Consider the following 20,277-nt stretch of genomic DNA (forward strand, 5'->3'; position numbering starts at 1 on the left):
AATCCTTGGTCCTGACACATTCTCTGGCACAGCTCGCTTTGTTGGTGACTTTTAGTAACGTCAGAGCACCACTTGTTAACCAGTCCTCCTGTCCACTGATCTGCTGTGACCCCCCTGTCACGTCCTAAGATTCCACGCACACCTGGCACTGTTCCTGGCCATCTCGTCTGGCTCGTTCTGCCTGCCCCTAAACAAACTTCCCTACCATAATGACTAGCTTTATAACACATCTTGGCATCTGGTAAACCAAGTCCGTTCTTCCTGTCTTCTTTGGAAGCGTCCTGGGTGTTGTTGGATCTTGATTCTTCCATACACATTTTAGAATCATCTTCTCAAGTCTCATGAAAAAACTCGCTGGGGTTTCACTCTTGCCACACTGAGTCTGTAGACCCCTTTGGGGAGAACTGACACTTCTACTCTACCGGCTCTTCCCACCTCTGAGCATGGTTCTTCCCTTTCTTATTTATGTCTTCTTTAAAGAATTGCGATTTTTTAAATAACAGTTCTTTCTGCCTCCCTCAAGCTTTTGCACGCCGACTGGGTAGAGCTGGGGAAAGACTTCCAGAAGCATTCCCCCAGCCTGCCTGGGAAGCCCCTCTAGACAGCCCAAGGGTGGCAAACATGGCTTTTGGAAAACAAACCTCTCTAGGAAGCAAAGTGGGCACACCAGTCTGTTTTGCTACCCCTCCTGTCAGCAACGGTTGCAAAAGCTTGATTTAAAAGCCTCCCACGTGCACACAGCACATTCCAAGCTGTGAAGGAGCTAAGCTGGGAGGTTGTTCACTTCACCCAGGAAAGGGAGTGGAATTTCTAATCAAGAACAACCACAAATGAACGAAGCCCCAGGGGTAAGTGCTGAGCCCAGGGCCCTCCTCGGGAAGATCTGGAGGGAAGGCAGATGGGACGTGGTAGAACAAATAACTACCAGGATGTTCTGAGACAAGATGCAGAGCAATCACTTCCTCCTGGCAGGCCAGAGGACCACTGGAGCTGAGCCCCGAAGGATGCACAGAGTTTGACTGGACCCTCCAAGGGCACAGGAACTGGCCCAATATATCCGCTGGAGGGTCGACTCTGAGAAATGAGATGGCTTCGGATGTCTGCAAGCCCTGAGAAGGAGCTCCATGGTGATGCCATCCTGGAACACGGCCATCCAGGGCCTAAGGACCAGAGTGACTCATGGTCAACAGGAAACCATGGAAACAGCCATGGGAAGGAAGAGAGTCGAGAGCAATTTCACCTCCACCCAACACCCTCCTGTCTGGTTTTCTATCCCTCCCTCTCTAGATCTCTCTGTCTCTCTACCCCCACCTTCCATGTGTCTGCACCAAGACAGTCAGAGCCTGCCTCCCAGGGCTGTGTCCCCAGAGTATATGGGTAATGGTGTCTGGGGATTCTCTTCCCAGATCTCAGCCCTGCTCACTGGCCGGAGGCCAATCAGAGCAAAAGATTGTGCTCCCAGATGCACCCTGATGTCTGGCCCTGGCGACGGTGCCACTGCAGGCAGCACCCTGGGCCCAGGGTTGGAGCTAGAGCTGAGAGGGCAGAAACGGGGAATGCAGGCTGGATTCCAGGACATGGGCTAGGGGAGCCTAGGGATGAAGGACTGTGTGGGGTAGGGGTGCTTCTGCTGGGGTGTCCACTCAGGGGTACACCCCTGTGTCAAACCACCGCTGGTCACCCCTCCTCCTGCTCCCTCTGGCCAGGACTGCGTTCCCTCGCGGCCTGCAGCACCCAGTCGGCCCCACAGCTCACGGCTGCAGGCCGCCAGCAGGAGTGGGGTAGGAGAGCCCTGGTCTTCCCTCTCTCGGAACCTTTAAAAGGAGACACAGCTCACAGAGGTGACAAGGGGCCTTTGTCCCATACAATGGTCTCCAGGCCAGGTCCCAGCAGCCTTTCAGAGCCCACACTGTCCAGGAACTGGCCCAGGCAGCCCCCATTCCTCCCCTGGCCTGGGGGCTCTACCAGAGGCTGCCTGGGAGTTATCCTCGTGGGGCCCGAAGTGAGGGAAAGAGGAGTTTCGAGGGGAGGATGGTTTGTGCTCTCGCCTTTCCCCAATGCCTCTGGTCTGCTGAGAGAAGCCACTGTGAAGTAGGGACCCGTCCAAAAAGGAGCAGTGTGGAGCAGGCAGCGAGAGGAAGGAAGAGGCGAAGGAAACCCCAGCGGCAGGTGCAGACACTGGGGCTCTCGGCCAGCACCGCCAGCTCCAGCCCGCGCCTGGCTCAGTCGGGCTCGCTGCACATTCGGGCAACAATGAAGCTAAGTATCTCATGTCTCTTGTTTTTAATGTCAGATACAGTTTTACACATAAGAAAAAAATGAATCTAACTGCTTTTTATATGTGTACACCCCTTGCTTCATTCTTTTTCCCTTTGCACAGAATCCCCCATCTGAACTGAGCCCGCTGCCCCGATCTAGGGTTAGGAGGTGCAGGAGGCAATCAGATCTCGAGTGTCAGTGCCTGGCATGTGCAGGGCCTTAATGAAGACAAAATGTCCCCTCCAAGGGCTCACAACTCCAAAGAGGTCAAAGGGGACCAGGAGGCAGCATCACCGTGAGCTGGGACGCGGGAGCCCTACGCCCTAATCCCAGCTCTGCCACTAGCTCCTTTGCGACCTTGGGCAAGTCCCTTCCCCTCTCTGGGCCTCAGTTTTCCTGTTGGCCACAACAACCCCTAGCGTCCCTTCACCACTCCAGGAGTCCATGGGATCTCACGCCCAGACAGTCCCTCCTAGAACCCAGCAGACCGTGGGTGGTCCAGAGTCTTCTCTCTCCCCACACACTACTCTGACTCCTCCTTCAAGGGTCTGTCCCTGCTTCCTCCCCTGGCCCCAGGATGTCACACTTCTGCAAGGGTAAAACCCTGAAGGGGACAGTAATACCCTCCCCTCAAGCCTCAATCAAGGCACACACCTCCAGCACGGCCTCCCACAGCAGCCTTGGAAAGGAGACCAGCTGGGTTTTTTTGAAACAATAAAGCCTAAAAGAGCTAATACCCATCCTCTAAAGCTCGGTGCAAAGCCCTCCTCCCCTGGGAAGCCTTCCTGGATCACCCCAGCTATAGGAATCTCTCTCCATTTCTGAACACCTCCTTAACCAACAGTGGGAAGCCCTTGCCGGTACTGATATCTATAGTAGTAACTGTGCCCACTGAACAGATAATTCCAGGAACTCATTACCTACTGCACGCAGGGCATGGCGGCAGGATCCGGCAACATGCATACCAGCTTTGACCTCAACAACCTCACGTACTATCAAAATGTGTTAGGATGTCCCACAAGCTCACAGAAGTTTGGTGACTTAACTCACAGGCCATACTCTCCCCACAGAAGCCATATGGAAGGTGGTTAGGGTCCAGGCCAGTTCACAATAGCTAAGCGAACCACAATGCCCCTGAAGCAAGGTGCCATGCAAAAGCTCCTGGCACCCAGTAGGTGCCCAGTAAATGTTACTTCTACCCCAGTAATAGTCATGTGGTACTGCTGTAATGCTGACATTTCAAGACCCAAACCAGATGCCAGAAACCATTTCCCCTTTAGAGCCGCTTGGGTCCAAGGTTAATTCAGGGAGTGGGAGAGCCCCCATTCTGAATTCCAAGGCAGCACTGATTCAATAGACGTTCATTAAGCACCTATTATGTACCAAACAGTGGGAACACAGTGGGAAACACATAAGACCTAGTTCTTGCCCTCAAAGAGCTCAGTCTGCTGAGGCACACAGCACACCAATAAACTCTGGGGTAGAAATCAAGTGTGCAGAGGAGCCAGAGAGGAGATGCTAAATGAGACGGGCAAGATCATGGAAGGCTTCCTAGAGGAGGTGATGTTTGGACGGAGTCCATTTAATGGCCCAGAAGGAATTTCTGAGTTGAGCAAGAGAGATAAGTAGTTCCAAACGCCCATGAAGTCACCACAGGGACAGCAGGTCAGTGTGGCTGGAGCCAAGCATAGGTAGAGGACAAGGGGAGGGGAGGAAGCCAGGGAGGTTCACAAAAGCCAGACCACCCACGCCAGGTCTCATGCGTTAAGAAATTCATTCAACATCTATTTACTGAGTGGTTATTATGCACTGGGCATTGTTTTAAGCCAGCGGTTCTCAGAGTTGTTGGCCTCAGAACTCCTTTTCACTCTTAAAAATGTTTGAGGATTCCAGAGCTTTTGTTTTTACAGATGACATCCATCAATCATTTACCATAAATTAAAACTGAGACATATTCCAAATAGTTATTAACTCATTTAGAAACAACAATAGATTTACATGTTAACATAAACAGCGTATTTTTTATTTTAAAAAGTTTTCAAAAAAAATCCTGAGTGAGCAGAGTGGCATGGACTTTGCATGTTTGCGAACGTTAGGATCTGACTGCTGAGAAGGTAGCTGAATTCTCACATCTGCTCCTCAGTCTCGGGCCACTTCACAGTCGTGGGCCTCTGAAATACTCCATCATATGCTCCTGAGAGAACGAGAAAGGGCAAGTCTCAGCATTACCATCCAAGTGGTTTTGACTGCTTGGACTCCCTGAAAGGGGACCCCAGAGGTCCCTGGACCCACCTTGAGAACCACTGTTTTTAAGAATTGGGGACACAGCTATAGCAGCAAACCAAACACAAATCTCAGCTTCGGTGGAGCTCACGTTCTAGCTGGGGAGAGGCAAATAAATAAGAAACATGTATAGTATGCTATGGTTATAAGTGCTGCCAAGAAAAATAAAACCCAGAAGACGACTAGGGAGAGGGGCTGGCAGTGTGGCCAGGGAAGGTGACATTTGAGCAAAGACTTGACGTAGAGGAGGGACCAAGCCACATGGACAAGCAGGTGCCAAGGCCTTGGAAAGTGCCCATGTGCTCAAGGAACGGGGTGGGAGCTGCTGGAGACGGAGTTAGGAGGTGAGCTGGGGGCAGATCAGGTGGGCTCTTAGGCCACTGGGAAGACTGACTTTTGCTCTGAGTGGGTGGAAGGCGCTGGGGGTTTGCAGAGCAGTGATCTGTTCCAACTGCAACCTTTAAATGAGCCACTCGGACTATTGCCCTGAGAAGAGACTTGGGGTCGGAGGTGGGAGGGGCCATCAGGAGCTACTGCAGTGACCACGAGAAGTGGCAGTGCCTGGACCACAGTGGGCATGGGAGCGTGGCCAGAAGCAGACGGGATCAATGTGTTTTGAGGCTGGAATAGGGAAATCACTGAAATAATTTAAACAGAGGAGTCGCACGCTCAGATTAGCTTTCTAAAGTTCTTTCCCCAACAGGGCATTCCCATCAGCCTACGTATTCACTCTCGGGGGGAAAGATGCCTTTCCAGTGGGGAGGGCTGGTGGCCGAGTTCGGGATAGCCAGCCGGGGTGTGGCCAGCCGGCGCTCGCCCCCCAGTGTGACATCCTGTACCGCCTGCTACATCCCCCAGAAATGCTCCTGCAGAAAATGACAAGAAAACCATGAAGCAAATCCAGATGCTCTGCCTGGAGGCTTTGAAGGACTCAAAAAAAGGGGGGTACAGTCTAGATTGGGGGAGATTAAAGACATACATAGCCAAATGTAATGTGTGAACCTTGGGTGTATCCTAGGTTAGGTACATTATCAGCTACGAAGGACATTTGAGGAACTGAGGTGCTTTCTAACACCAACAACCAATTCTCTGATTCTCTGCGGACACTAGGTGGGTGTTCTACAATTTAATTCAATTCTGACACCGTCTACCTGGAGTTAGCATCGGATCCCACAGGTTAAAGGGCTCAGGCCCAGAAGATCGCCCCACCTTCAGATGCCAGTCGCAAGTCCAGGCCTCAAAGTCCAGCTGTAAGTCAAGGGTTCCCACAACCCCTTCCTCAAGTTCAATACTTTGCAAGAACAGCTCACAGAATGCAGGGAAACACTTACATTAACCAGTTTATTATAAAAGACACAACTCAGGAACAGTCAGATGGAAGAGATGCACGGGGCAAGGGGTTGGGGGGTGGTTCATGCCAGCCTGGGCCCGCCACCCTCCCAGCACCTCAGCAGGTTCCCAAAACCAGCAGCTCATCAAATCTCGTTGGTCAGAACTTTTTTATAGAGCTTAACCTCCAGCCCACCCACCCTTCTGTCTGGTCCAGGGGGGCTGGTCTTTCTGGGGACTGGCCCCATCCTGAGGCTCTCTAGGGGTCCTACCCTAAGTCGCCTCATCAGCATAAGCTCAGAGGTGGTGAAACTGGCTCACTATATGTAACAAAAGACGTTTCTAACAGGAAATTCCAAGGGCTTTGGGAGCTCTGTGCCAGGAACTGGGGACAAAAACCAAACATATTTCTTAAGACACAGGGAACAACTGGGGAAATTTTAATATGGACTGTATATCGGATGATGATTCATTTCGCGGGATCTTTCTCAGACGGACGAGTGGTGTGTGGAAAATGCCCTTTGTGGGAAGCTGAATGCTGGGGCATTCGGAGGGGAGGCGTCATGACGACTGCAGCTTCCCTGTAGCTGGGTTGGCAGAAAGACGTGGAATAGTTAGAGAGGACGCTGTTAAGATGTTCGTAATTGGTGACTCAAAGGCAGGCAGATGTCCTTTGAACTCTATTTTCAATTTTTCTGTGGGTTTAAAATTTTCAAAAAAAACCACAAAGTCCATGTCCCCTATCACAGCTCAAGCTACTGCCTGGGGGCGCTTCTCCAGCCACTTGGCAGTTCCTTCCTTCTAATCTGAGAGAAGGGGACTCTCTCAGGCCCAACCCAACCCCCCACAAGCATCAGAAGCCAAGAACACGTCAGTGGGCACACTGACTGCCCAAAAGCCATGACCTAGCCACACCAGGGGTCTCCCTGGGCAGACGGGGCGGGGCAGCCAGCCCCGGGCTTCTCGGTCCCTTAGAGCATCTTCCCCCAGTGCCTGGCATGGGGTGGCGTATGCACTTGGTGATCATGGGTGGGCACTCAGGGAGTCTCTGGTCTGGCTTCCAGGTCAGCTCTCCTTCTAACGGGAATGGGGGAGAGGTCTTAGGGGAGCAAGGGGTCTTGTGGATGGGGACTGCTTTCCTGGACCAGCCAGACCTTCCACTTCCGGCTTTCTGAATTTCTACTGAGCAACAACAGGGTCTAGCAGCCCCACTCCCACCCCACCCTCCCCAGGTCTTGGATCGGGCACAATCGGGCAAGTAACACACAACAGTCCTCCCCAGGACTCCAGAACCTATACCATGCGGAGCCTCAGAGGTCACCCCTCAAGTTTCAGATGTACTGGGACATTTTTTGTCAAAAAGAAATCTAATACAATGACTGTATTGCTGGATCCTGATTTTTTTTTTTTAATGTAGTATGAAAGACATTTTAGGGACAATTGGAGAAGTTTTAATATAGACTTGGTATCTTCTTAGGCATGATAATGGTGCTGTGGTTATATTCAAGAACACTCTCCTCTTTTTTGGAGATGTATCCTGCACCATTTGGGATGGACTGTTATGATGTCTCCAATTTATTCTGCCATAGCCAAATGTTAAAATTATTGATCGTAGGTTGTGGACATAGGGGTGTTCATTGTAACATTCTTTCACCTTTTCTATGTGTTTGAAATTTTTTACAATAAAAAGTTAACAAAGCAAGATCGAAGTTCCATGCTTTCCAAGCAGGGGTCTGTTTACAGGTCTGAGTCTTCCTTTTGCCTCTAGCTCCAGACCAGGTTCACTGTCAGCAGAAAAGTCTCAGTGCCCACAGCCAAGGGCCAGCTCACCAGCGACCGGGGCAGGCAGCCTCCTCTGGCCCCGAATTAATCCTCAGACCAGATGTTTCACTAACTGCTAACTGGAGCTAAATACAGGCTGTAACGGGAACCTGCCTATTACCCATCCAGGAAACAGGATGCTGAGGGCTTTAGAACTTGCTCCTCACCATGCTTGGGGAAGAGGCCTGGGGGAAGGGAGAGAGAGGGTCACTCACCTTAAACCCCCTCCTCCTCTGCTTTAAGAAAATTAGGACAAGAGAAGATGCACGCAAAAAAACCAACATGACAATGAAACCCCCTGCAGAAAGCAGCCACTGTGAGAGGAGGTAAGGTCAGGGGAGGGACGGCTCCGAGGGATGGGCTGGTGTGGCCCAGCAAAGACAGCCACTCTGGAGCCGTGTGACACCGGACAGATTACAGTGGCCTCTCCATTGTGAGATGGGAACACAATGGTCATTCCCGGGGCCCTGAGAGGGCCAAACTCCTTTGTCAACGGTAAGATGCTGTAGCATACAACGAGAAGCCCCTCCTTTAACAGTCAGAATAGACACGCTGCAGTAAGTGTCCACACCGGGCCAGGAGGTGCCACACTGCCAAAGTTTCCAGAAAGGAGCTGGAAGGAACCACCAAGAGCTTCCAGCGTCTCCCAAGCTCCAGCCATTCTCTTAACACGTCTCGGCGCCGGCTGCGTTGGCCGGGTACTCGCGCTGTTATTGACTCACTAGTTTGCTTTAAACCCACCGACTTGTCTTGCTAAAATAAATATGGTCCTGACCTGACCTAATCAACATCTACGAAATCACAAATTTGAGGTACTGTCTTCAATACACATCACACTTAACACACACTAACATTTTTAAATGCTCCCCCATGAACCAGCTAAAATCATCTCGTGCGCCAGCAGGAATAGGCAGGCAGACAGACGCGGGTCTGGCCCAACCCCCTTACTCTGCAGATGGGAATCTGAGGCCCACAGAGAGGCTGTCACTCCCACAAGGTCACGCAGCGAATTAGCCCTCAGTCAGCAGCTGTGACCGGGGCTCCCAGCTCCCAGGCCAGGGCACCCTTCACTGCAAGCCACCCTCCCTCACCCGGAACAAGACTTTTACAGCCCAGCTTGGCAAGCAATTTCAATTTAACAACTTTCGTAACCAGGAAGTCCTTCCTGAGTGCTAGCTTGCATTCCCATCCCCTATTCTAACCTTTTTCCACAGGTTTTCTTGCAGAGGGGAAGCCCCTATGAAACCAGCGGTGGGACACGGCCCCCTGGCCTGGCTGCGGGGTGGGGGGCAGGTTGCACGGGCAGAACCCTGGGAGGAGGGGCTCCAGACCTCACTCCCTGCCAGCCTCGCTCCTCCCCAGCCCCCTCCATGCAGCCCACAGAAAGGAAAGGGATTTTCAGGGCCCTGCTCCATAGGGCCCCTCCCTAGCAAGCAACCAGGTAGAGCAGAAGGGCTTGTACAGTTTCCCAGGGCCACCCTAACAAACTGGGTAGCTTAAACAGACATGTACTCTCCCACCGTTCTGGAGGCCAGAAGTCTGAAACCAAGGTGTCTGCCAAGCCAAGTTCCCTCCAGCGACTCCTTCCTTCCCTCCTCCAGCTCCTGGTGGTTCCCGGTGTCCCTCGGCTTGTTTGCCTCTGTCCCCACACAGCCTTCCCTCTGTGTGTCTGTGACTCTCTTCTGTCTCAAATCTCCCTCTGCCTTTCTCTTATAAAGACACTTGTCACTGGATTTTGGGCACACCCAGGTAGTGTATTGATAGGATGATTTCATCTCAAGATCCTGAACTGAATTGTATCTGCAAAGACCCTTTTTCCAAATAAACTTACATTCGCAGGTTCTAAGACATGGACATACCTTTTTGACGGCGCCACCATTCAACCCACGACAGAGCTCACAGGTCGGAGTCAGAAATCATGTCCTCATCCTTCCACTAACTGGTCACTAGCACATCACCGTGACCGGAAAGCGGCGTAGACCCACCTGCTGCACCTCTCCTATGGGGGTCAGAAGTGCAGGCTGTTGATACTCAGATCACACCCAGCTTTCCAACCTGATGCCCATCCACCAGTTCCCAAACTTGAGACACAATTTAAGGGGGAAAATTATCATGGACCACCCCACAAGCTTGTAAATCCCTAACTCAAGAAACTCACGTCTGATTCTACAGAAACTTCTTTGAGTTACAAAATTAACTGCAAAGAAACGGTGCCTTTAGAGCAGATAAAAGAAATGTTCGAAAGATAACCAAAAGGAAAGCAAAATTCTAGAACTCATGGAGTCCCTCTGGATCCCCTGTAGGAGAAGCCAGCCTCCCAGAGCCTCCCGCACGCCCAGGCTGGTGGTCTCACATGTCCCAGCCAGCCCTTCCTCTCCCAGGCTGAGCCCCATCAACTGCCCCTGCACCCCCTGCTAAGCCCAGCTAGATTGTTCTCTCCCTTTCTGGGCCTCTCCCAACCGTGTTTGCTAACTTTCCCCAGCTCAGAGAGACTGCCCAGATGGTCAGGGAGGTCAGAAGCTTCCGCACATCATTCGGAATTCAGCTGCCGAGAAAGTCAGCTGGGAAACCTGGCCAGTCCCGTCAGAATTCCCTTAGACATCATCATGAGCTGTGGTTCCCCCTCCAGCTGCACATTAGACTCACCTGAGGAAGTTTAAAAATTACAGGTGCTGGGCCCCACCCCAGACCTACTGTATCACAAGCTCTAGGGACGTGTGTCCTTGTGAAATCCTCCCAATGCAGGAGGCCTCAAGCCATGGAGTTGAGGACCACTGCCCTAGAAGGTCTTGTCTTTTGACCCAGGAAAGTGACCCAGTCTCAGAATCCTATGCCAACCTCAAAAGCTGGCACCCCACCCAATGCACTCAGGGGACTGTCCCAATCTGTCATAGCACAGGCCAGGGCTGGCCTCGGCCCCCCACATTGTGCCCATCGCTGCACCCAGCGCACAGTGAATGCACAGAAACGACCACTGTGACCCCAGGCCCCCTGCGGTCTCCCCACACTGCACCCTGCACAGCCAGGCAGGCTGCACAGACAACCCTCTGGTAGGGGATGGGAAACAGCCTGGGGAGGCTGCGTGACTTGCAAGGGGGTCACAGGCCACATCCTGGAAAGGACTTCCAGTGGCTCTGGGAGTTGGTGGTTCCGGCTTTCCCAGGCAGGAAGCACAAGGGCTCTGAGCAGAAAAAATAAGCCAGACTGGGCCAAGGTTGTTTTCCTTCTACCCTCCAGGAAAATATTTGCTTCCCTGCAGGCCAAGATGCAAATGCCTCCCTTGGCAAGAAAGTCCCTTTTGGAAAAAGTTACAACCCAACAGGCACATTTTCCACAGCGAAACAGCTCTTGTCCCAGGGACAGACACAAATGTTGGGTCTTGAACAAGTCACTTCCCCTTTCAGGGCCTCAGTCTCCTCCTCTGCAAAATGGGACAAGAGCCCCTGTCCTGCCCAGGTCACAGAGTCATTCTGAGAATGCAAAGAGGTAAAGCAAAGCGTGGCGAGACAAGCACCAGGTGGCATCTCCTGCCAGCACCTGCATTAATGGTTATCATATGACATGCCCCGATAAGAGCTCTGGAGACTTTGTCCCATCCAAGCTTCACCCCTGTGGGAGGCACAACAGTTACCCCTTTCAATAAACCAGGGCACGAGGAGTTGTCCATGACTTGTCATGCAGCTAACAGGACCTGCTCCTCACTCCTCCAACAAGAAGCACTCATCCTCCGAACCTGGTGAGCTGGGCCCTGCGGGGCCTCCAGACCTGGCCTTCCCAGAGGCCGTCACATTCAGGCCCAAGAAACAGCCCGTTTGTTCCTCAGTGACCCAGCCTCGCTCTCCTGAGGTGCATCTTCACTCCTCCCTGCCAGGCCTCCCTGCCCAGGGAAGCCTTCAAAGTCCTCCTGAGGACTCCTCTGCAGCCACAGCCAGGCAGCCCAGCTCAGCATCCATCTTCCTCGTGGGCTGACCCTCTGGGTGGGGAAGACGTCACCTCATACTTCTCCATCTCGCCTCCCCCTAGCCCAGGGGCCCACCTTGGAGCTGAAAGAATGCAACATGTTCAGGGACCAGCTCTCAGAGCCTTGCAGGGCACTCCTCAGGCAGCCCTCCTGGCCCCACGTGCCCGCCACGAGCCCACAGCCTCTGCCGGTGCGCCACAGCAACCCAGGAACCCAGGGGTGGGAAGGGCTGGCCCCAGGGAAAGACCATGTGCATGCCCAGGGCTCAGACCTGTCGGCCCAAGGACCGACCACAGCCATCTGCTCTGGGCAGGCTGAGGATGCCCAGAGGACAGCAGCCTCCTCCGACAAGGCCAATCCAGAGGTTCTCGTCACATCCTAGATCCCAGCCACCCCTGAGCAATGCGAGCCCCCTTCCCTGTAAGTCTGCACCTTCCATGGGCAAGGAGCTTGTGCATCTCTCATCTCACGGAGCCTCCCCACAGCCCCCTGTGGCATCCACAGATGAAGAGTCTAGGAGGCCCACAGAGTTGGTCCTTTACCCAGGGTCACACAGAAGAGCCAGCAAGTGATCTAGGTCTCCAAGTGGCACTAATGCCAGGTCCTGACAATTAAACATCTATTTCATCACTCAGACCCCAAACTCCTCACACAACCAGGCCCCTGCCACCCTTCCCATCCACAACTTGGCCCTGCTGGGGCTTCCACATCGGCTCCATCCATGCTTGCCCACCTGCCTCAGGGCCTTTGCACTTACTGCTCCCTCAGCCTGGAATGTTCTCTACAGAACTTTTTCAGCCTCAGCTGAAATGTCAGCTCCTCATAAAGGCCCTCCGTGATCACATCACCTAAAGCAGGAACAGCCATCCCTCCCCTCTTACTCCTCAATGTTCTCCTTAGCACCTACCACAAGCGATATTTATTTACTAGTTTGTCTATCTTTCAAGGCCTGGACTAGGCCTGTCTTGTTCACAGCTGTTTACCTGGCATACAGTAGGTGTCAAATAGCTATTTGTTGACTGAATGAACAAACCAACCATCCTCACCCCAGAGAGAATGGCTGGCTAAGTCGATTCAAAGCATTCACATCCAAAAATTCTGTCTGGGAAAAGTTGGGGTTTTTGCCCCCAACCCCCTGCCCTGGCTTACCCAGAAGACATCTCTCCCCTGTGTGTGGAATCAGTTGGTACAGAAATTTCCTTATCAGTCCCTTATCTGGTTTGCTCTGAGCCCCACCCCAGGGTGGCATTATGAGTCACCCAAGGAGAAGAGGCTCGGCGGGCAAGGTGCGCAGGAGGGCGAGTGGTTATTCCTGCTTCCCCAGGATCCACACCGCCAAAGGTGGCAAGGTCCAGTCCTACGACTCAACGCAGCCCTCCCTTACAGGAAGGCACAGGACCATGCACGAAAGTGTAGACGGAGAGCGAAGGAATTTTCTCAGGGCCTTGGTTCGCTCATCTGCAGAATGAAGACACTGGAAGCCTCTCCAAACCCCTTGCAGGGCGGCAGTCCCGATTCTCCGGATTCTAAAGCCTTGTGGCGAGACTGGGGGCGGGGAGAACCTCTCTGTGCCGCTGTGAGATCATCTCTGACAGCCCATTAGGCACGGCTGACCACTTCTCCAATACGAAGCCTGCCCCATTTTCGGCTTGAGTTTCATTGTTTTCTCTTTGAAACGCTTGCCTGGAACAAGAAAATGGAGCTGCCCGATGAATCAAACACAGTAAGAAAAAAAATAAATAAGGAAATAAAACATCTACAGATACATACGAGGGGATATCTGGATGGATGTTTGCCAACACCTAACAGTGGTTCTCTCTGGGCAGTAGAATCGAAGATGACTTTTATTATCTTCATTGTACTTTCCTGAATTGCTTGCATTTTTTTTTAAATTACGTGCACATATTATTTTCACAAATACAATAAAGCTCTTTTCAAAAATCTCTTGCTGGAAACTGGATCCACTTTTTTTTCTGTCTGGCTTAATCTAATGCTTACGAGGGAGGCCAGGTACCCAGCCCCCCCTCAGAAAGGCCATCTTCCAGCCTCACCCTGACGCTAGGGAGGAATACACAGGGGACCGATGAAGCAATAGAGTCAGGCAAGCTGGGTCTGCTCTTGGACTGTCACTAACGTGCCAGGGCTCTCAGGCAACTCGCTTCTCTCCAGGCCTCTGCTTTCTCCTCGGTAAAATTAAAAGGTTGCACTAGAGGTGTCCTTAAGGGCCCTTCTCATTCTTAGTCTGTGGCTCTGGAGCACCTAGACTAGAGAGGAAGACAGGAAAAGAACAGCTAACCTGTAAGTAGTTGATGGAGTGTTTGTCATGTACCAGGCACTGCTCTAAGCTCTTCCTGTATATTAATCCAATTAACCTTCTCAGCAACTATCAGGTAGGTTCTAATACCCATTTTATAGATAAGGCAACTGAGGCACGTAGAAGCTAATGCCTAAGTCACTTAACCTGTAAGTGCCAGAGGTGGGATTTAAACCCTGGCAGCCTGGTACAGAGTCCACACTCAACCATTGAACTATAGGCAAATATAAAGCATTACAGGCCAAGCTCCGGTAAGCAGGTCCATCCTTGGAGAAGGCAAGAAAGAGTTCATATTGCGTCTAGCATTCATTATTACCACCCACTCCCACTTCCTCCCCATTTGCCCTCGGCCCCCACCAGGTCCTTTTCTTCCTAATTAGTCAACGCCCCCCAACCCTGAAACCCTTACCCAACTGAAAACCCTGCCCTTAGTCAAGGCCACAGCCTTGGGCTTTCTAGAGAGTCAATGGCTCCATGATCAGCCCAGCCCACTTTGCAAATTGAAGGCCTCAGCAAGCCTCACCGCTGCTGGCTACACACCTAGCTTGGCCTCTGCCCCAGGTTAGATACCTGCGTAGGCTCAGGTGGGACTCAATCACTGTCATGCAGCAAGCCTTCCCTGTGCACCTACTGTGTGCCCAGGCCCACTGTTCAGAGGAGGATATGAACGAGCTATACCCCTGACCTCCAGGCGTCCCCAGTCCAGCAAGGAAAAGCAGTCCTGTAAACAGATCTCTGGGATATGCTGTGGGCAGCGCTAAAATTAGAGGTGTGTCCCCAATGGGCTGAGGTAGCATGTGTCAGAATGATTCACCCTTCGTGGCGGGAAGCGGAGGTTCTAAGTGTCTCTGGGTGAGTTCATTTCTCATGGAGACAGCTCAGTGACATACTGGACGAAGCAAGGAGCACTAGACTGAGGATGCCAGAAATGCTGAGTGGCCCTGAAACACAACCTCTTGAAAACAAGAGGGCCCCTGAGTGAGGGGCAGGAGATCGCTACAGGGGTTCAGGGTCACATTCACATTGACTCACAGGCTGAGAAGTTCTCCTTGTTCAATTCCCTTCTGACCCCTCCGATCGCATCAAGGAGCGAGTCTCAGCTTGGGTACCAGTTTGTCTTTAAGCCGCTTAAGCACTTGCCAACCTACCTTTTGAACAGAGAGGGTGGGTGTCAGAGTCACTAGCCTTCAGCAACCACAACATGTTGCTAGGACTTTTGTTTTCCCTGTGCTATATTTATTTTAACCATTGCCTGCTATTTATGATAAGGGATATTGGTTTCCCATTGGTTGTAGTGATATAAAACCTCCTTTTAAAAATAAAGTTTAACAAGTAAGTCAGTTTAAAGACATATATTAAGTAAATAATATTATAATTGGTATAACCTCTATATAGAGGAATTTAACAACATCAAAATTTAAAATGCACATACAAAAACAGGCAAAGCTGTTCCTTGCTGTAGGATGGTCCAATGGCGAGTACCCTGTAGGGAAGGGGTAGTGACTAGAGGAGAACTTGAAGGGGCTTCTGGCTTCCACTACCCGTTCTGTTGGTTGATCTGGGAGCTGACTGTACAGGTGTGTTCACTTTGTGAAAACTCATCAAGGTGCATTTCTGTACATACGTTGTACATTCACATACCCTTTAACCCAGCAATTCCACTTCTAGATATCACCCTGCAAACATACACACATATGCAAATGACACACTCAAAGATACTCACTGTACCACTGTTCCCAGTAACAAAAGACTGGAAAAAACCTAAAGGGGAGGATTAAATAAATTTTGGCACAGCCTAGAGTGAAGTCTATGCAGTCACCAAACAGAACGAGGCAGCCCCTAGCAGATCTCCATAATTCATGTGGATTTAAATGTAAGTGAAAAGTTCTGTGTAGAGTGTGCTACTAACGTGAAAAACATATATACGATATATCTACATGTTTGTGCCTAGGACATCCTTTGCATAGGACTGTGGTCCCCAATCCCCAGGCCACAGACTGGTACCAGGCTGTGGCCTGTTAGGAACCGGGCCACACATCACCTCCTGAGCTCCGAGCTCCCTTGTCCCCATCCATGGAAAAATTGTCTTCCATGATTAGCTGAGCATCATGGCATGCACCTGTAGTCCCAACTACTTGGGAGGCTGAAGCAGGAAGATTGCTTGAGCCCAGGAGGTGAGCTCTGATGACAATGCTGCACTCTACCCAGGACAGAGCGAGACTGTCTCAAAAAAACAAAAAATTGTCTTCCATGAAACTTAGGAACCAGGGGCCACACAGCACGAGGTGAGCAGCCTTGGAGCGAAGCTTCATCTGTATTGACAGCCGCTCCCCATGGCTCGCATCACCACCTGAGCTCTGCCTCCCCCTGCCCCTTGTCCGTGGAAAAATTGTCTTTTATGAAACCAGTCCCTGGTGCCAAAAAGATTGGGGACCACCAGCCTAGGAGATCTCAGAAAATAATCACAGCAAACTGATAACAGAGATCTCCTGTGGACAGGGCTGGGCAGGTCTTGTCAGTGAACACTACCCTTTTCTTGTACCATGCCCATGTATTTCCGATCCATAATGATTTTTAAAGCAAAAAGTCTTAAAGTGCATGGCTGTGATAAAACTTATGGCCCCCTTCAGACCCAAAGACTGAGATGCAAGTGTCAGCACGTTGGGCTTTTAAAGCAAGTAACCCTTGTCCCACCCCCACCCCCCAAGGGATGGCATCAGAGATAATGGGCTTTCCTGTAAATGGTTTCCAATTAACAGCACACCCAGGCCAGGACAAATTACTTACTTACACTGGGCCTCCGCCCTGCAGTCAAACTCTGGCACCTGGAGCTGCCCTGTCAGAGTTGGCAGGTGGCTGAGTTCTTGGCATATGTGGGGAGATTTTTAAGCAAAAATACTTCCAGGGATGGGAGTCAAGGATTTGGTAAGACAACGTCAGTCGGCAGAGGAAGGATTCCAAGTCCTGAGTCCTGCCCTCCCCAAGAGAAGCAAAGCAAGGGCCACAGGACAGGCTTTTCCGGGGGCTGAAGAGGACAGCAATAGAACAGAGCCTTGAAATTTTGAGTTTGGTTTGATTTAACCACACAATTTACCTTTGGAAAGCTCATTCTCTCCACATATCACTAATCCTAAAAACAGTTCACTGAGGTGCAGGGCAAGATATCACTTATCCACTTTACAGATGAGAAAACGGAGTTGTGGGGAGGTTAAGAGACCGGGCAGTGATCACACATCAAGGGAAGGGGTGAAGCCAGAAATGTAATCCCAGCTTCGTACCTCTCCACCCATCAACCTGAGGCTCTCCTCTTCCAACTCTGACCAACAGAGAGAAGAGCTAGCTCACCAGGCCAGACAAGGGGCAGGTAAAGGATCCCTGGGGACTTACAGAACCTATGAGACCATCTAGAGCAGGAGTTTTCAATTCTGACTGCACATAGAGTTGCCTGGGGAGCTTAAGTAAATTTAAATAAACACCTACGCCAGGGCACAGGAATCTGTAGTGTTTTTTAAAACTCTCCAGTTGATTCTGATGCAACTTGGGGTGAATTAAAGCTCAAACCACTCCCACATATAACCTTCTGATTCCCCAGAGCTTCCACCAATGGGCCCTTGCTCCATTCTCCAGCCCCCGAACATACTGCTCATCTCTCTTCCACACTACTAGAGTCAGAGGATTGGAAGCTGGCCTCAAGCTAGTTTTCTAGATGGAAAAGTCAATGAACAGTTCTGAGGCCCAAAACAGGGAAGCGACTTGCTCAGATAACCCAGCGAGTCAGTACCAGAGCAGGACCAGAATCTGATCTCCCGGCTACTAGGCAAGGTCACAGCCACAAGGGCCTCGCAGGGAAAGCCAGTCCTGATGGCAAATCCAGCAGCTCCTGCCAGCAGAAGAGACCCAGCAAAGGACCGAGGAGCACACCAGGAGAGAGTGTGTGTTTTGGTGGGGCATAGGGTGTGACTCCCCTGGGGTCCCTGCACAAGTCTGTCCTGGTGGCATACTGGGGGAAAGGAGCTATTCTAGACTGTTAGGGGTGGAGGTGGCCTGTAGAAAGATGTCCTCATTTATAGACTAGGCCCCAGGCTAGTCTGATACAACCTTACAGAAACCCAGGGGCAACTTACACCCTGGGGGACCAGATTGCTACCCACGATAATAATAATGGCTCACACTTCTGGAGCTTGCTAGGCACATACTTGGCCTATCTCATTTAATCTCCACAAGCATCCTAAAAGTTGAAAACAGTTACTGTCTCCATTTGCAGATGAGGAAACTATGACCCAGAGAGTTAAAGTAACTTCTCCCAGGATCACTCAGCCAGAAAGTGGAAGCAGCAGGATTCAAAGCCTGGGTCAAGTTCAACCACTACCATCCTCCTCCCCCAAGGCAGAAGAGGAGGTATTTCGCCCAGTGGCAGCAGAAACAGTAACTGAGCACCTAGGAGCACCGGAGACGTGGTCTGGTGGACTCCTCCACTCCACGCGCATCCCCCTTCCACCAAAGAGGAAACTAAGAGGCAGAGGTTAAGCGTCTTGCTCAGGGACATCAGCAAGAAAACAGAGGGACCAAGCCCAGAATCCAGGTCCCCGGACCCTGACACAAGGCCTGACTCTCCACAGGCTGATGGGGCAAACTCCGCAATACCTGGCAGGCGTGGTGGGCGCGGCAAGGCGGTAACTACGGCCTACCCAGCGGGCAAACCGCCCATCAGGTGCACACAGGTGAGCCATGTGGCACTCGGTCGGTCTGCAACCAGCTCTAACGCTCTTAACAGGGTGGCTGGAATTCAAGCCGAGCTCGGGCCACCAGAATTTCCCGGTTCCCAGGGAGAGTGGGACGAGGAGCCAGCGCGCACTCCCCACGCCTTCCCCGGAGTTGCTAAGTCTGGACCCAAGCCCGGGCGGTCGAGGGAGTGTGGACCCCCACCCCCATCCCCAGGCCCTCCTCGGGTCACTCACCCAAAACACCGTGGAGTAGATAATGAGTGAGAACTTGAGCCAAAGGTAGGAGACGCGCGCGCAGTAGCGCACCTGCTCCGAGTCCCCGCGGGGCATCCTGGGCGCTCCCCGCGCGGGTTACCCGGGGTTATCGGGGCCTCCGGGGCTCCCGGGCTCGGTCCCAACGCCAGTGCTCCAAGCCCCACCTGCGGCTGCTCGGCTGCGGGCCCCGCCACCGGCGCTCTCTCCGGGACTGACACTGGCGAGCCGCAATCACCGCCCCCGCCGGGGAGCCAGCCAGCCCCGGCGGCCAATGGGAGCCAGGCGGTGCCCGGCCTCGGGGAGGGGGCGGGCCGGGGGCGGGGCTGCGGTTCCGGACCCGAAAGGAGACGGAGGAGGAGAGGGGAGGGGGCGAGGGTTTTGCAAATGAGCTCACGGGCTACTCTGGAAACGCCTGTGCTAACGGAGGGGGGCGTCGGAGCGTGTGTACCGGAGGTGCGCTAGAGGAGAGCAAGCGTGCCCAATTGGGGTACACAGAATTGCAAGTTTTGCGCTGTTGTCAAGAGGGAAGACTAGAGGAAAAAGGCAGGAATTAACCGCCAAGGTGTTAAAAGTGCAAATGAGTGTGCAAGACGTGAATGGAATAAGGAAGTGGAGTTGCTCAGGCCTGAGGAGGGTGGAGTGCGGCACCTAGGAAGGTGCAGCAGACCAGGGTGGGGCTAAGGGGCCCCCACAGGACTGGGGTCTGGAGTTTCCTCGTGTGACACATCTGCTCAAGGCCTTTCCCCAACTGATCTCCGAAATCTGCTTCTTTGGCACCCGGATATCCCAACCCTGCCCCCAGGGACTTCCTGCTCCCAGAAAGCCCTTCCCTATCCCCATCCTCAAGCCAGGTTGGGTAGGCAGCTCCTTCCCTTGCACACACGCAGCCTGGGTCTGCCCCAGCCTCGCCCCGCCTGGCCTCTTCTCAGCCTGGGACCAGAGGTGGCTGTGAGCCTGTTTCCCTCAGTTTTACTCACTGTTGCTTTCCTGTCTCCCAGGCCTAGCTCAGCCTAGGGCTTGGGAGCCAAGCAATGCATGGCCCAGAGGTCAAGAGCTCAAAAAGTGTTGGGTGGGGTCCCTGGTGGTGGTTCCAGGAACGTCACCCTTATCCAAGTCCCCTGCTCTGGGCTCCCAAGCCTCCTGCAGACACAGAAAGAAAGACAGACTCAGAAACAGAGCCCCGGCTGGCCCCAGCCCCCAGGGCTCTGCCATAGGAGGAAGAAAGCAAGGTTGGAGGTGGGGGCGGGGTGAGGGGGGGAGTGACCTGCTGAGAAGGGTAAAAAGGAAACCCGTTTCCTGGTACAAAAGAAGCAGGAACTGCAAAGGTGTTT

The 20,277-nt window shown here is 52.4% G+C and overlaps 1 protein-coding gene across 1 annotated transcript in view; it reads right to left on the reverse strand.

Moving 5' to 3' along the window:
• Positions 1-19,157, reverse strand: part of TSPAN15 (tetraspanin 15) — a 41,183-nt gene extending 22,026 nt beyond the window's left edge. The window contains exon 1 of the mRNA XM_012658616.1: positions 18,926-19,157. Within this exon, the coding sequence (XP_012514070.1) occupies positions 18,926-19,021 (96 nt within the window). The 5' untranslated portion in view covers positions 19,022-19,157. The remainder of the gene's footprint in view (positions 1-18,925) is intronic.
• Between the last annotated feature and the right edge of the window lie 1,120 nt (positions 19,158-20,277).

This window comes from Propithecus coquereli, unplaced genomic scaffold (genome assembly GCF_000956105.1).
Source record: "Propithecus coquereli isolate 6110/MARCELLA unplaced genomic scaffold, Pcoq_1.0 Scaffold117, whole genome shotgun sequence".
NCBI lineage: Eukaryota > Metazoa > Chordata > Mammalia > Primates > Indriidae > Propithecus > Propithecus coquereli.